Below are 17,223 nucleotides of genomic sequence, written 5' to 3'. Positions count from 1 at the left end.
TTGGCTGCCCCAAGCACCTGCTTGCTGCGCTGGTGCCTGGAGCCAGCCCTGCCCACGCAGTAGGGCTCAAGTAGAATTTAAGTAGTCCAAAGGCCTTGTGGAATAGCTCTATAAAAGGGCAATTTATACCCTATAGCAATTGCAAGGAAAATTGCCAGTCCGTATTAACCTCTTGAATGCTGCAAATTTAGTACGCCCAATAAGAATGCACCTGCCATACTGCTGAATGCAGCAGGTTCATTCTAAAGTTCCACTGTTTTCAATGGAGGAAAGCAGCATAGTGGGTGTGGCAGACTGGAAACAAATGGGTTAGCGTTTCTTTAACATGGAATCCTTCTCCATGCCAACTCACACACAACAGAAGCCTTCTAGCTGTAGCAGGGAAGAATGTCTGGCTACTACCCCTAGAGAGAGTTTTTGCCCAGTGGAGCCACACAAGTTATTGTTACACTTCTTGGGTGGCCAACAGTCTGGACCTCAAAGCACATATTCAAAAGAGCTAAGTATGTTGGGTGCTGAGCTCTTTTGAGCTCTCTTTCATATCCCATGTGTGGATGCTGAGTACCTGAAAAATCTGGTCCTCTAAATGCACCAGTAAGTCTACTACTGGTCACCCATTTGTCACTTATTATATTATGCATTCTGGAAAGGTGCACTCCAAAATAGCTATGACAACTCACCTATGAATACTTGGTTTGTGAAACAGCTATTGCATGTCAACAAAGACAAAAGGAGGTCATTGCAAGTTTCAAAAGCTTTCATGAAGCATCATGATCACAGCACGATTAAAAACATTTTAAGCAATCAGAGATTAAATGTTTGCTGTGTAACAGAGTGACTCACCTGGGATCAGAATAGTAATAGCAGTCTGCACAGCTTTTCGAATTATGCTGTCCAAGGCAAACATCCAGTGTGGCTTGATGTGGTGATTTCGTAAAACTTTATTGACCTGATGACAGAGAATGCAGTTCAGAAATCATTTTATCCTCAAAGCTGCACACAGCTGATAATATCATATTAAGTCAGCTACACTGCATTAAAAACAGTGTTTTCTTTAAGTAACTTCATGGTGTCATTAGACAAGAAAATATAATAGCAGTGTTTCCAACTTTTGCAATATTGTTGCAAGTCTTGTGACATTTGTATTTTTCATAAAGTCTTAGCTCCTAGCGTCAAGTGGTTGCATGAGAATCTTAGCCTTCATTTTTAAAAAGGTAAGATTTTAGTCCTCATGGTTGTGGAGGAAAGCTTAAAAATGCAAACCCTGAATGTTTCAGCACCACAGGGCAAATAAAAATAACCCTTTTAAAAAAACAAATCTCAAGACTTTTAAGCCAATCTCGTGATTGGGGGGGGGGGGAGGGGCGGGAAGAGTGCTGACATGTTTTTTGACTGCTTCGGTTGGGAAGACTGTAATACAGTTGTCTATTTTAAAATAAAGATGGGTCAACCTCTTCAAAAAACAGTGTGAGGCTCTTCCCACTTGAATAAGAAAGGAGCAATTTAATACTAGTTTACTTAAATGGAATTTTGCTAATTCTTTTATTGCTTCTAGTCTGGTTTGGGAAGGAAAGAGGTTGTGGGTTTTCTCTGAAATTTAAAAATATCTGTAACAAGTTAAAGATTATTTTTGATTCCTCTCCCTTGCCCCTTTCCTCCTATTTTTTGGCCCAGTATAACCCTGCTGATTTAGAGGTGGTGGCTAATGAAATTATAGCCTCTTCCATACCTACTGGCATGGTACTGTCCTATCTGTGTATTCCTGCAGTGTTGCCTTCAAAACTTCATTCTCAACTACACTCTTAGCTCTCTGTAACTTATCAAAATATATTTTTCTGAGGCTGTTCCTTTCAAACTCTCAAAGGGCTGGAAGTGAGCCGAGAAAGGAAACAGCCAGGGTATGATGGGGTGGTGGATTATTCAAAAAACTTTACAAGGACACCTAGACAAAGTTGGCAGCAACAGCAGCCACTAGGTTTCACAAGCTGGCTCTCGAACTAGGCCACCAGGGCTATACAGGAAAAACTGACAGGTGAAACCAACAGCAGTAGGACATATAAGGGAGCAGGACTCAAAACTTTTCAGCAAGACAAATTAAATTACATTCAGAAGTTCATTCTAATAAAGATCCATAAATGCCTCATAGAAAAATTTCCTCTGTGGGGACTAATAGGATATTTTCTATGTCTTTTCCTTGGGTTTTATTTTGAAGGCACTTCATGAAAACAGGATCAGCTTATTTCTCTCTTCTGAAGGTTGTCATAATCTTCTGGTAGGAAATAACAGTGATGTCACAAAGATGATGATGTTTTTGGGGGATGGATGGAAGTTCAAATGAAGATGTGTTCTACTATTGCCCAAAGACAACTATAAAATCTATTCTAATTTCTTTATTACAATGGCCACTAGATGGCAGTCTGTCATGCTGTAAGAGAATTGCTAGGAAGCTGAATGTATATCATAAGAAGAACAGGAGTACTTGTGGCACCTTAGAGACTAACAAATTTATTAGAGCATAAGCTTTCGTGGACTACAGCCCACTTCTTCGGATGCATATAGAATGGAACATATAATGAGGAGATATATATACACACATACAGAGAGCATAAACAGGTGGGAGTTGTCTTACCAACTCTGAGAGGCCAATTAATTAAGAGAAAAAAAAATTAATCTCTTAATTAATTGGCCTCTCAGAGTTGGTAAGACAACTCCCACCTGTTTATGCTCTCTGTATGTGTGTATATATATCTCCTCATTATATGTTCCATTCTATATGCATCCGAAGAAGTGGGCTGTAGTCCACGAAAGCTTATGCTCTAATAAATTTGTTAGTCTCTAAGGTGCCACAAGTACTCCTGTTCTTCTTTTTGCGGATACAGACTAACACGGCTGTTACTCTGAAACTTATCATAAGAAGAATGCTATGCTGCTGAATAAGCCCAACCACAGGGTTCAGAAACCAGTCAGGAAAGGTGTTGAGCACCTCCTGGGGGGTGTATTGACGTTATGAAAATTGAGGCTGCTCAACACCTGCCTGGAAGTATTCAGCACTTTGCATGATTGAGCCTTTAATGAGCACAAAGTTCAAGCTGATTTCCGCACTGAAGAGGCATAATGTGACTTTGTCAAGGAACACAAACATCCACAGTAGTATGACTAAGCACTTTAGAATACAAAACAAAACTTTTTTTCCCCTGTGCCTTGATCAGGATATCTTGACTATCAGCCCTTATTATTTCCCATGCCTCCTGAGAATAAAGGAGATAATTTCCCCCATTTTTAGCAATATCCTGATATTAGAGAAGAGTGTGATATCTCAATTTAAGCTGTTTTTCTGTGATAGAGGTCTGAGGCTACACAGCTCCCACTGACTTCAATGCTTTATCTAGGTCCCCTACAACATTGGGACCTGGATTCAAAAAGTTCCTGTTTTAACTATTTCCTGTTCCCAGGAAATGGAAGAGGTCTGTCCTAAAATAAGCACTGTATTTGGAAGAGAAGAAAGTGACAGAAGAGAGGCCTGTGTCTGGGATGCTGAAATACTGTCACTGGGAGGTTTGCCTTGTAACCGAATGATATATAATGGGACAAAAAACTCCTACCAAAAGAGTCACTGTGGGGAAACAAACGCTGACACTTACCATACAGACATGAAGTGCCACCCATTCTGATATCTCTAGAATGGTCCCTGTTCTCACACACGTGTGTCCTGTTTTCTGTAATGTCAGTTTTCAGGATACTAAAATTGCAGAACTCTTTCTGATTGGGATCGCATAGCCAGCCAGATTCTTCTCCCAAAATATCCCAATTGCTTTAAATAGTGATTCTCGGACATTTGCCTTCACCAATAAATTGCATGGTGATACAAAGCTGCTTCTATCTGAACTTCTACCTCAATCTCTGAGAGTTGCAGTGGAGGATATGTATTTACTGCTTTGTTACTCTCCACCGGGAAAGAGAAATTCCCAATAAACCCCTGCTTCTTCACTGGGACTCTTCTTGGTAGGATCCAGGACTATTTTGTTTAAAGCCTGCTGTTTACATTCTTTGTATGGCCTCTTCAGCAGGCCAGCTCATCATCTTTTACCCAATGACAGATTTTACAGAACTTCCTCAAGTCAGTGGGCTTTCAATTCAAGATGTGGGTAATCTGGTAAATTTCCTATGGGACTGAGTACGAGGTGGAAAAGAGTGTATGAACAAGGTGGTCAAATTGGAAATAAGATAATGTACATGCATCTGGAGTTACCACGACCAATGCCATGACGATTGTGAGGTAGCTGTTCTGCTGTACCCATTATTGTGCACATTAATGGAGTTCAAGTATTCTGAATTGTGCTATTTCATGCTTGTGACATCATTAGGCATTTTATACAAAGGGAATGAGTCAGCGGTGTACTGCAATTTATCAAACATTCAGAGATTTTTTTCATTCCATTCGTATGATCATGGCTTAGATTTAAAGGGGCAAAGGGCCTCCTGCTTTGTATTGGATTGAATATCTGATATGGAAGGTTTGACTTTATTGTGCATTATTAATGCTGCAGCCCGGGTTTGATCCATGACGTATTGCAAGACTAAACAGAACAGAGGGCAGGAGGAGGACATTCAAGGGGAAAAACTCCATGGAGGGAGACAGGAAACCATCCTACAATTGCTTTATTTTCTATGCTGGCCTTCTGGGGAAGTGGTATATAATTCTGTGCTCACTTATGCCCTGCACAAGACCAGGCAACCTTTTCAAATAGTCTCTCTACTTTTGGAGAGCCCTAGATTTAAAATGTTCATGGGGGCATCACCTTGAGTGCCCTTCTTTTGTCTTTATGTCATTTTAACCTCATGGATCCAACCAGGGCACAAAGTCAAATTCTCCCAATATCAGTTATTCAGCCCTGAATGAAACAAGATAACTTTTACCCCTTTAAAACAAGCGTTAGCAGAGAATTTGTAATAACATTTAAAGCAGGCTCTGGGAGAGCAATACTGCTTTTTAATAAGATGGCTATTTAAAGGGACTCCATTTCTGTGTCCTATTTATCATTGTGGGGAGTGCCAGTATTACATTAGCTACTGGCATATAAAAAAATAGCCATTTCATCATAGTTTGGGGTGAAGGTTTACAACTCAGATTTGGACAAATTTTGCTATTGGATCACTTGCATCAGGACACGAATACAATGGCAATATTATAAACTAGGTATGGTTTAGTTTGTTGGGATTTTTTAAATGCATTAATTTCTTAGCTGAGTCAAGTCCAAGAGATCTGTATACATGCAGCACAATTTTGTATTTATTTACCAAGAAACCCCCAACCATTATATTTTTTGAGGCTTTCCTACTTGAGGAATATGGTGTAATATTTTCAGAAGCATGGTGGACCCTCCTGCTGTTTATCTGTGAAGACCATAGATCTGGGGGGCGGGAGATAGCCATTGCGGTCAGGACATACTTGCTGCCCAAAGGATCGTATGGAAGCCAAGCCAAAAGCTGACTGTGGCAGAAGGTTCCAATTATTATTAGAATTGGAGCCCTCAAGTGTTCTCATTTGGGTAACTCTGGGCTGAGGTCAATGAATTTTCATCAGCTTATGCCAGTCTTTAATTTGGCCTTTTAACTGAGACTTCATACAGCAAAACTTCAGAAAGTGTCTACTTACAGCATCTTGAAAACCAAATAGCACCAACTGGACTTGACTAATACCGTGACTGTCAAAATCTAATTCCAGTTTCAGTTTTGAAAGAGTGGTAGCAATGATTTTGCGATCAGTTGACCTTACAAATTCTCTGAGGCTGGCAACGAGAGTTGCAATGTGCTCCCATTTTAGTTTGGGTTCTTCAGCTCCCTGTTAGAGGAACAAAAAGGAACAAATTCAGCCTAAAGCACATATCTTAAATTGTATATCCAATTGTTTTAACCAATATGAGTTGATGCACGATAAATAACCTTTGCCCCCTCTACATTCCAGAAAATTTACCTCTAAAACAGACATTCCTTTAATTACCAAAAAAGTATGTGCTGCACATTGCCACTCATTTATTTTGTGCAAGTAATATATTTCAGCAAGATGTATGGAGAAATGCATATCTCACTGTTATTAAAACTTTTAGGTCCAGAGAGTGAAATTCATCCTCTGCTGAGGGCCACTACAAGGTGAAGTCCTAATGTAGGGCTTAAGTGGTTCTTCCTTGATGCAGAGTGCTTTGTAAGGGGTGAATTTCATCCTGAGTGCTTAACTCCAAGCAGAAGGTTCACCCCAATATGGAATGTGAACACTATAGCTACATTTACATATGGCCTGAATTTTTCACAGACTACTATCAACATACTGTGAATGCAATCAGTGATCTGTCTCATTCACATATGTGCTCACATTTCTGAACTCTCTACTTTACGTTAAAACTTCTGTCAGCTAAGAATATACCAAAATGCTTGAAAGGTAATTTTTGGAGAATACTACAGAAAGCAATAGGTGTGGGGTCAGAGGTTTTTTTTTTTTTTTTTTTTTAAATAGCTTTCAGTTATGCCAGCTGAAATCTGAATTACAATTGTGGGAAAAGAAATATGAAAATATCACAAGTCATTAAAATAAACTCAAGAAAAATTTTAGTTACTCACATAATATTAGAGAGTTATTTTGATTAATGTCAGATAAATATTTGCAGAGATACCTAACACTGATTTCTGAAGCAGAAGAGCATGTTGCTTTTTGCTTCCTGCTATTTTTTCCATTCTTCTATCATGATTATGTCAAGCCTCAGGAATTTCTCTGTATATAAATAATTCAGTTTCGGCCTCTTCCATTTATTTACATTGTTCCATTGACACATGCACTGATAGTTATATCTGTTATAGCAGCACTTCAACAAATAGAGGTTTTTGGGCACATCTGTTTTACTTCCTCCATTTTTTAACCCTTCTCTACCACTATTTCAATGATTGATTCTACAAGAACTAGATAACCTCATTCTATTGTTATGGCAACAGTTTCTATCCACAGCAATAGTGTTAGGTACCTTTAGAAAGGTTTACCAAGCAAATCAGATTTTTAAATTTGAACCATAATTTCTTGATCAGACCTTTTTTTAAAACCTAAATACCATGGACCATATTTTACATACAAAGCATGATTTAGAGCAAAGATACTCAGCCTTGAGAATGAAATGCAGTTACAGACTGCAAAAACAATGACAAAAATCAAATCATCTGACTCCAGTGTTGCAACATTTGCAGTGTGATGAAGAATTGTTGATTATTCCACATCCTCCTGTACTGATGTCAGAATGAATCACCCAGAGTAGTGTCAGGAGGTAATGCATTATTATTGTGTGGCTTTCTGCAGCTCCACCTGACACTCTTCTCCCTCCCTCCACCTCCACTTCTAACTGCTGGGAGGGATGGGGCTGTGTTCTTTCAATTGCTCCTTTTCATAGCAGCTTGAAAGGACAGGGATGCGTCTAGTCTATTTTACTTGCTATAGTCTGACATGAGACCAACTTGGGCAAAGGAACCAGCCAGATGCACGAACTCCAAAAGAGAGACATGTAACTCTAGAGCCACAGGTTGAATATCCCTGGCTTACACTTTTGGAGTTGATCAGACTGATCATTACATATATTAAGCCATCATCCTTTATTAGTCCTGTTAGAAAAAAAATGTTGGCAAAAATGAAATTTCATTAAAATGTTCATATATTTTCTTCCATTGTTCAACCAGTTGATATCTGTCCGCACACAGAGGCAGTAGTTATGAATAAGGTAAAATACAAATGTACGGCAACACAAATATAATTTTGGTGCATATTTTTATCATCAATACAATTGCACTCTCTCAAGTCCTACATTATATCAGCCACCTATAGATTGTCAAACCTGATTTTGTGCCTGATACCTGGTATAATATATATATTTACACATATGCATGTACATGCTTACTGGAAACCTGCAAAATTACATGCTATTTTTGTCTGCCTGCAAGTTATTTTACCTGAGCTAAGGCTTCCATTAAGTTCCTCACCACCTTCTCTTGGTCCTCTGTTAATATTCTGTGGAGAGTGGCTCTCCGTTCACTGTCCTTTTTTAGCATGAAGAACCCAGAATCTTTCTCTTCGGGTGAAGGAGGAGCACTATGATCCTCAAAATTCTCATCTGGGATGCTGAAAGTTTACATGATGAAAATTAACATTAAAAAAAAAACTACATTCCTAATCCGTGAAGCAACATGAAGACAACATAGCTCTTACCTCAGAAAAAGGGACTGGATTCCTCTTGCATCTTTTTCTCCACACGATTTGGCTCTTGATTTGAAAGAGAATGGATCAATTTTTAAGTCTGTGTCAGGTGAAACAGAGCCATATTCACTGCTACTGCTCGTATCTTCTACCAGAACAGGAACAGGCAAAGATATGCTCCGAAGGTATTCTACTCATGAAGGAACAATCAGAAAATTAGTGTTTCAAAACTATCACAAATGGTCTAAGCTACAATGGCTATACCTTAATTCTGAAAAGAAATATATATATATATATATATATAAGCATTTTAAGATTTACTGGAAAAGAGCTCTCAGCTACTGGAAGGAGTCATAATGTATTTTAGATGAACAGTTCTTAGAGACCTGGGACCATCTCAACTTACTGGGCATTATGGACTTTACAAAGTTAAGATATAATAAACTCCCAGAGCTACAGTGCTTATGTATACATTCATTCCAGAGCACCTCTAAGCATTCTCTCAGAGTATTATATCTCAGCACAGAGGGTCTGTCCAAGACCCTTGCAACAATTTAATCCTTACATTAGGGGCCCAATCCTTCTCTCTTTGAAGTCAATGGCAAAAGTCCCATTGACTTCAATGGGAACAATTTCAAGCTTAACTGGTGCTAGGCCAGGGATGGGCAAACTACAACCCGCCGGCCAGATCCGGCGCCTCAGGGCTTTGGATCCAGCCTGCAGGATTGCCCCCATGGCGCCGCGGGCCCTGCGCTGCTCTGCAGAAGCCGCCGGCACCACACCCCTGCGGCCCCCGGGCGGGGGGGCAGAGGGCTCTGTGCATTGCTCTTGCCTCCGGGCACTGCCCCCCGCAGCTCCCATTGGCCAGGAACAGGGAAATGTGGCCAATGGGAGCTTCGGGGGAGGTACTTCGAGGCACAGCAAGGGCAGCGCACATGGAGCCTTCCGCGCCCCCCCACCCCCAGGGGCTGCAGTGCTTACTGGAGCGGTGCAGGGCTGGGGACAGGGCAGGGAGCCTGCCCTGGCCCTGGTACGCACTGCTGCCACCCCGGAGCCCGAACTCCTCCCTGCACCCCCCCCAACTTCCTGCCCTGAGCCCCCTGCCTGCACTTTGCACCCCAACTCCCTGCCCTGAGCCCCCTCACACACCCCGCACCTCTCCTGCACCCCAACCCCCTGCTAAGCCCCATGCTGCACCCTGCACCTGTGCACCCCAAACCCCTGCCCTGAGCCTCCTACTGCAACCCGAACCCCTCCCGCACCCTGCCCCCAACTCCCTGCCTTAAGCCCCCTGCCTGCACCTCGCATCCCTCCTGCACCCCAACTCCTTGCCCTGAGCCCCCTTGTACACCCCATAGCCCTCCTGCACCCCAACCCCCTGCCCTGAGCCCCCTGCCACACCCCACACCCCTCCTGCACCCCAACCCCCTTCCCTGAGCCCCCTCATACACCTGCACCCCTCCTGCACCCCTGCCCTGAGCCCCTTCCTGCACACCGCACTCCCTCCCACACCCCGCACTCCTTCCTGCACCCCGACCCCCTGCCCTGGCCCTGCATACAATTTCCCCACCCAGATGTGGCCCTCATCCCCAAAAGTTTGCCCACCCCTCTGCTAGGCCCTTCACACAAGCCCGCTATACTAAGCTAAATTTGACCCTAGGTGAATCTGGAAGATAACCCGGGGTTGGTTTTTTTGGACAAAAGTGTGACACATGCAAGTTAACTTTGGGTTAGCTTCTTCTATAAACAGCACACTTGCTGTTGCGGCAAGAAGGTTCTGAATTCTCATTCAAACTTAGGGTGACTAGACCGCAAGTGTGAAAAATTAGGATGGGGGGAAATGGGTGCCTATATCAGACAAAGCCCCAAATATCGGGACTGTCCCTATAAAATCGGGACATCTGGTCACCCTATCCAAACTCTTATATGGCATCTCAGAGTTTAGGTAATTGAAAAAATGATTAAAAATGGAGATAAAGACTACTATTCCAAGCAAAAGTCCCTCTGACACCTTGCTGTTTCAAGTGCCATGCACCATTTCGACTGGAACTGTTACTATAAACAACAAGGCCCATGATAGGCAAGATATTAGCCACCTGCCCTGTCAAACTGTAACCTAACCTGATTATATACAGCAGCGGTTCTCAAGTGGGCTGCGGGGCTGAAGCCAGAAGGCGTGGGGCTGAAGCCCGGATCCCCAGAGCCCTCCGCCGCTCCCTCCCCCCCACAAGCATGGGGCTGAATCCCAGAGCCCCATGCCCTAGTGCTCCCTGTGGGGCAGAAGCCCTGAGCCCCTGAACATGGGAACATGGAGGGCATTCCCCCCCTTCCCCCCGCAAGTGCAGCACAAGAGCACGGCAGTCTCGGGGGCAGCTCCACACTTCCCCCCACCTCTTCTCCCCACCACCTGGCCAGGTTAGAGGTGGGAAGTAATGTGGGGCAGCTGCTGCTCTGGCTGGTGCCATGGAGCAGGCAGCAGCAGCGTTCCCTCCTCTCCTACTGGTGACCCACGTTGAAACTGCTCCTCAGCTCCCAGCCCACTTCGCTCACGCAGCCGGTAAGAGCCGCCTGGGCAGGGAGACCTGGCTCTGTGGCTGGCAGAGCCCTCAGGGAATAGGGACCGCAGGGGAGTCCTCCCAGTGCACAGCCCCTAATACTCCTCTCCCTACCCCCTGAGCTATGCTCTCCCTGCACCCTGAGCTACCCCTTCCCTGCACCCTAAGCTGTTTTAAAACTTTTTGAGCTAAGCCCCACACCTTTGAGTTATAATTTTTGGTTGTGTGCCCCACCCCACCAACCCAGACAGGCTGGGTGGCCTGCTGAGATAAGTCAAGGAGTGGAGGTAGCGCTCCCTCCCTGGACCCTGCCATGCGGAGATGGCTTGAGCCCCACTGGACCCTTTCCCCCCGCCCCAAAAATAGAAGTCAAACTATGCTTATGCCCCAGGCCCTGACCCCAAGACACACACCCCTCGGCCCCCGCTGGGCCCTGGAGATTTTATAGCATGTCGAAGGGGGCCTCAGAGAGAAAATGGTTGAGAATCCCTGATATACAGTACTTTAAACCTATGTGATAAGGTTATGGCTTCCTAAGAATGATCGACTGTTTGGTTTGATAATTGTGTCCAATTATCTCATCTGTGCAGTTTTTAGGTGTGGTAATTTACCCGCAGAGTGAGTAAATGATTTTCGTTCTATCAACATAGTTACACGTTTTGAGGAAAAAATTTAGAATATTAAAACTCACCATTTGAGTTAGCTGAAAGAGCTGTGGGAGGAAACGCAAACAAAAATATTCATCATATGGTAAATTTAACTGAGCAAATATAGTGTAGGTAATAAATTCTTTCCTCTCAGTTGTACTGTGCATGCTAACAATATCTAGACTGTCATTTATCTAATCAGTCTCTGATTTCAATTGAAAAGAGAAATTGGAATTTAATCTATTTTTATTTGTTTTTTTTTCTCCAAACAAGTTAACATGGGGATTTAACATTTCTTCTTTATTTTAGGTATCTTGATAAAAATGTTTTCTTAAATGCAGCAGGCATTTTTTCCACATTTAAATAAATACATCACTTATGCTGTCAAAGAAAACACTTGTGCTCCACAATTTAAAACCAAAACCAGTGGTATAATCTGTGTAATAACTTTGTAGACAGTAGCTAAAGTAAGAAGATTCTTCTATTCAGTTTAAGTTTAAAATAAATTTAAAACATATTAATATTTCTAGCAATGGTAACCCTTAGAAAAAATTAATCTCAGTTTGTTTTAATGCCTGTCATAGAAATCAAAGCTTTCAACAAATTTTGCAGTCTTTTATATTAAACTATTTTTGCTTTGTAATCAACAAATGTTGCTTATTAATCGGTTGTGCAAGTATGTTTTAAATTAGAACATTTATAAGGACTTTCCAAAACTATAAAAAATACTATATCTGGAACATTTCCATACAAGTGGTGATAGAATTATGCTCTTATAAAATCATAGGACTGGAAGGGACCTCGAGAGGTCACCTAGTCCAGTCCCCTGTTATAGACCTATTCTGTTTCCATAGATAAATAGAGGTTTATTGCTGAATATTCATCAAGACAGAGGATACATTGCTTTAGTCTCAGAGGTTATGACCTATGGTTATAGGAAACAGTCTCTTTAATGAGGTAAAAATCTACCAGATACATCTCAGTGATACAATTACCTGAGAGTTTTGTTTGGGATTTTCTCTTCTTGCTTGAAATCTTTAAAAACTCATCTACAAGTAGTTCATTAGCAAAAGTTCGCTTGTCAGGGTCTGGTTCAAAGCAACGCAGTATGAAGGCTTTGGCCTCTGCTGACATGGATTCAGGAATCTCTGGGTGTATTTTAAACATTCCCACCTGAGAGAAATGAAAGAGTAAACTAAGAGAAACCAGAAGTCTTTTCTCTTACACGTTGCTATTTGCTTTTGATACAGACTTACTAAAACCTCTTCCTTAAAACCTACTGAAGTCAATGAAACAAAATCACCATTAATGACCTGCATTTTACTAGAAAATCTGAAAAATTCTCTCGCTCCCAAAGAGGGTCTCACAGAAAGAGGATGCACAGCTCACCATGTTAAAATGGAATAGACATAAAAAAAAGTAACAGATTTGTGAACAGCCTTTTGTTGCTCCATTTCGGTCTTCTTCAAAACAATACAGCACTCCCCCTCAATTGAATCACATCAGATAACACAGGTTTCAGAGTAGCAGCCATGTTAGTCTGTATCAGCAAAAAGAACAGGAGTACTTGTGGCACCTTAGAGACTAACAAATTTATTTGAGCATAAGCTTTTGTGGGCTACATCCAAAGAAGTGGGATGTAGCCCATGAAAGCTTATGCTCAAATAAATGTGTTAGTCTCTAAGGTGCCACAAGTACTCCTGTTCTTTTTCAGATAACACATTCATTCTAATATGCTCATTAAAGACGCATTTCCTTTATCTTATCCTTCCTGTTCTCCCACTCTCTGTCTTTTAATACAGTCATAAGATTTCCTTTGTTTACAAAAAACAATGGACCTGAACAGAATGGTCTAAGAAAGAGGTCTTACCTTAAACATAGCTGCCTGTGGTTCTCCCAGTTCATAAAATGGAGGCTTCCCTGTGGCCATTTCAATGATGGTGCACCCCAAAGACCAGATGTCGGCAGCTTTTCCATAGCCTCGTGGCCCTTTGTCTATTATTTCTGGTGCCATATACTGAAGGGTACCTGATTAAAAACACACCTTTTTAAATTTAAAACTCAGATGATGAGGGAGGCAGCTAAGAAGGGCAGGGGAACAATGCGGATGGGCAGGGAGGAATGTTAGTCATTTAAAAAGTTATCCTCATAGATTTCAAAAGAATACTTTTAGTTAAGGCCAAAAGTGAATGATGTTTGCTACTGATCTGATCTGAAGTCCCCCGAAGTTGAAATGTTGAAACTCAATAGACTTCAGTGGGCTTTGTATCAGGTCCTATTTTCACATAGTCACATTATATGCCAACAGAAAAAATTAGGAGGGCAATTTTGAATTGGATTCAGAGATGGAAAGGAACTGATTAGTGAGGTGATAGGATTCTACTTCTTGGAGTGAAAGAGCCATTTAACCATAGCATTCCGCACTCTCAAATTCAGAGAGCAAGAATTTAGCGAACACTGAAAGAGGGAATTGAAATACACACATTGAAAAGTGATTATTAAATATATATATAATACTCACAGTTCAATAAGTTTGAATTAGGTTTTCAAGCAGGAGGAAGATCAAATTAAGGACAAATTCTTGAGGTGGCGTTAGGCAGATTAAGCAAACAAAGGAAAAGTTACTTTTGGGTCAGTGAGGCAGCAAGATTAAAAACTATGTGCACAAGAATGATAACCAGGAACCTGGGGAAAAGAGGCCTATCTTGCCTAGGAGGATTTGAATCTCTCAAGTAATGTCAGCAATGGCATTCCTCTCTACCAGCACATACAATTCAACTCACTAAGATAAAGTTTATAATTTAAGATTAAGCAAGTAAAACAAGCCCATTCCTCCAGCTACTATATACATTGATTTGAAGTCCATGGAAGTTCTGCATGTGAAGCTGCTGCAGGATCTGACCCTGCATTCATAACTGTTCTTCTTTTGCTTTCAAATTGGAAGACACTGTAAACTAGAAACATACCAGTGAAAGTTTCAGTACACGGATTGATCCCCGCAAGTCTCTTTGATGTGCCAAAGTCTGAAATCTTTAGAACTCCACTGTATGTGTTGATAAGCACGTTATCACCCTGAAGGACAGAACATTTAGACCAATTATTTTTCTCTAGTGACTGTTAATGTAAGACAACTTGCAGCACACATTTTCAAAGTGCATTCTTTTATACACAATAATTACTCTAAAGGGATATTTAAGGTGGGGGTGGGGGGGGGAGAGAATCATTGTTGCTGCCTTCTACAGTTCCATTTTAAGGTGCTCCCTCTCTAAAATGAAACATCAGGACTTGTGTATGCTTCCCCATCTACAGAATTTCCGTAAAGAATACTGATAGAGGAAAGAAACACCAAAGATTCACAAGATTCTTCCAACTTTTTCAGAAAAATGATTTCCCATTGTCAGGTCTGCATGAAGAATCTCATTGTGGAAGTTCCTTCTTTCCTCCCAACCCTCTATAACTCTTTCCCAACTTTCCACAGAGTATTTTTGATTTGACTTTTCCCTGTTAAATGAACCCATGACTGTGATTCATAGCACCTTCTCACCTTTATGTCTCGATGCACTATCTGATTATCATGGAGGTATTTTAATCCTTCAAGAATCTGCTTGGTGTAAAAACCAATTGTCTGCTCGTTATCTTTTAGTGGTCCCCATTTTGAACGCAGAAGAGCAGAAAGGCTGCCTATAAATTTTTTTGGGGGGAAAAAAACAGAGTAAACTTAACTCAGAGATTGTTCTTTCTGGCCTTAGCTTGTGTCAAGTAATAAATGTAACCACACTACCAGGAACAGAATACACCTTTACTAAATTTACTATATTTACTAAAATATAGACATCCTCCATAACACCGAACATTCTTACATTTATCTATAATCAAACTTTTAAAAAAATCTGTATTTCTTTTCATTCATGATGATCATTGGCTAAACAGTACTCAGTGTTGTTGCTTTTAAATAATGCCAAACTCAAAACCAGCACTGAACTCTCAGGAAAAAAAATCAAGCAAGTCTCAACCCCTGACACAGCACAGTTGGTGAACTTTCCCCACCAAAACTCTGTCCCCCCCTCTGTCCTGATAAACAATCATCCCATAAAACTCTACACCCTTCAAATACCTAGGCAAAAGGACAGGCCTTGAAGTATGCACTTCCAGGTCAACATTCCCAGACCGAGAGTGTGGAAACTTGTTCCATAACTACAGGCCCCTCATGTAGAATGCTTTACAATCAGTCTCCCCCTTCTTTGTTAAACCAGGAGAAATCCAATTTGAACGGCTCTGCTAACCATAGCTGGAGCAATATGGCCTAGGGAGAGATGTGGTCTTTCAAGTAAGCAGGTCCCACGCCATTTAATATACTGCTAATCAAAGTCACATTTCTTTGCCTACAGAGAAGCAGACTGAAAGGAAGCATTAAGGAAGTGTGTAGTGGGGTGGCTACCCCACTCCTGCAGGGAAGGGCTTAAAACAGCCCTGGCAGAGGGCTGCAGCTGGAAAAGCTACTGGGCTGATTGGGGAAGTAGCCACAGCTGGGCCGTGCCCCAATCAGGCCTCAGCTGGCCCTATATAAGAGGCTGGGAGGGAGACAGTCAGGAGTCTCTCTCTGCATTCAGGGAGAGAAGGGCCTGGCTACAGGGAGCTACACATAGGATACCTGTAGTGGAGCAGGGCTGGGGAAAGGCTAAGGAGTCGGGGAGCCCCAGCCTGTGGCCTGGTAGGAGGCCAAGGGGTACTGGGGGTTGCAAAGGGTAGCCTAGAGGTAGGCCAAGGTAGTAGGTCCAAACCCAACCTTGCCAATGATGAGTGGCCTATACTGCAGTCTGCCCCAGGGAGTGGGGGCTAGTTAGTGACTGGCAGTGGCTTTATCCTGAGGTGAGGTAGGGATAGTGGGTGGCGGTTCCCTGGTGAGGGGAGACCCTAATACTGAGGGGTGTACTGCCAGGGGGCAGCACCCCAGATACAAGGGCACCGGGGTCCGGGAGGGACACAGGGGCCAGAGGACAGGAGGATCACTGGCCTGCAGGGAGTGCTCCAGGATGCTGGATGAGCTGATTCCCCAGACAACCAGGAGGAGGTGCTGCAGGGGTGAGGCTGCTCCTCTACAAAGTGTGTCTAAGTATGTGTGGAGAGATTTTGTAGAAAAGGTTAATTCAAGGGATAGGTTTTGTATTTAGTTCTAGCTGCTCATTTCATGTAGGAGTGAGTTCCATAGTCCAGGTTGGGCTTCCATGAAGATTTTATCTCCTCCATCCATTTACCACCTTTTCCCAACAGTTTCATATTTCCAGTGGAATATAACTGCTAGTAGAGGTCATGGTCATAGAAGGTGCTCTCTCTGATAGCTATGGCCAATACTATGCAGAATTTATATTAAAATAGAGACCTTGACCTGGACTTTGTATTCAAGCAGGAGCCTGTGAAAAAAGCAGAGCACTGGGGTGGTTTGTTCACAGTGATCTGTACTGCTCAGCAGACAAGTTTCTACAATCTCTACTAGGTGAAGCTTTTGAAAGATGTAAGGTATCATTCCTAGATATGAGTTGCAATTAATTGAGCCTACAGGTCATGAATATGTGGATTACTACAGCCAGGTCTGTGCTTAATAGGATGGGGTGCAGTCTTGTAGCTAGCCACAGATAGAAATGTGTATTTTTTGCAAACGTGGCAATTAGGGCCTCCACATACATTGAGAATTAAGAGATCCTTGACTTTAAAAAGTCAGCAATGCCTTCAATCAAAGATGATAGAAGGAAAGGTCTTCAACCCACTTCCTTTTTCCTACCAGCATCACTTTTGT

General features: G+C 42.2%; 1 protein-coding gene across 1 annotated transcript in view; it reads right to left on the bottom strand.

Annotated features, from left to right (window-relative positions):
- The window catches only part of MAP3K5 (mitogen-activated protein kinase kinase kinase 5), a 161,209-nt gene that overhangs the window by 11,784 nt on the left and 132,202 nt on the right, over nucleotides 1–17,223 (bottom strand). Inside the window, exons 17-25 of the mRNA XM_054023794.1 lie at nucleotides 14,974–15,110; nucleotides 14,396–14,501; nucleotides 13,300–13,457; nucleotides 12,425–12,602; nucleotides 11,474–11,494; nucleotides 8,240–8,417; nucleotides 7,984–8,152; nucleotides 5,657–5,842; nucleotides 844–949 (exon numbers count right to left, since the gene is read on the bottom strand). Of these exons, the coding sequence (XP_053879769.1) occupies nucleotides 844–949; nucleotides 5,657–5,842; nucleotides 7,984–8,152; nucleotides 8,240–8,417; nucleotides 11,474–11,494; nucleotides 12,425–12,602; nucleotides 13,300–13,457; nucleotides 14,396–14,501; nucleotides 14,974–15,110 (1,239 nt within the window). The remainder of the gene's footprint in view (nucleotides 1–843; nucleotides 950–5,656; nucleotides 5,843–7,983; nucleotides 8,153–8,239; nucleotides 8,418–11,473; nucleotides 11,495–12,424; nucleotides 12,603–13,299; nucleotides 13,458–14,395; nucleotides 14,502–14,973; nucleotides 15,111–17,223) is intronic.

The sequence above is a fragment of the Malaclemys terrapin genome, chromosome 3 (genome assembly GCF_027887155.1).
Source record: "Malaclemys terrapin pileata isolate rMalTer1 chromosome 3, rMalTer1.hap1, whole genome shotgun sequence".
In the NCBI taxonomy this organism is placed as follows: domain Eukaryota; kingdom Metazoa; phylum Chordata; order Testudines; family Emydidae; genus Malaclemys; species Malaclemys terrapin.
The sequence above is the reverse complement of the archived record's forward strand: the minus strand, read 5'-3'. Positions and strand labels throughout refer to the sequence as shown.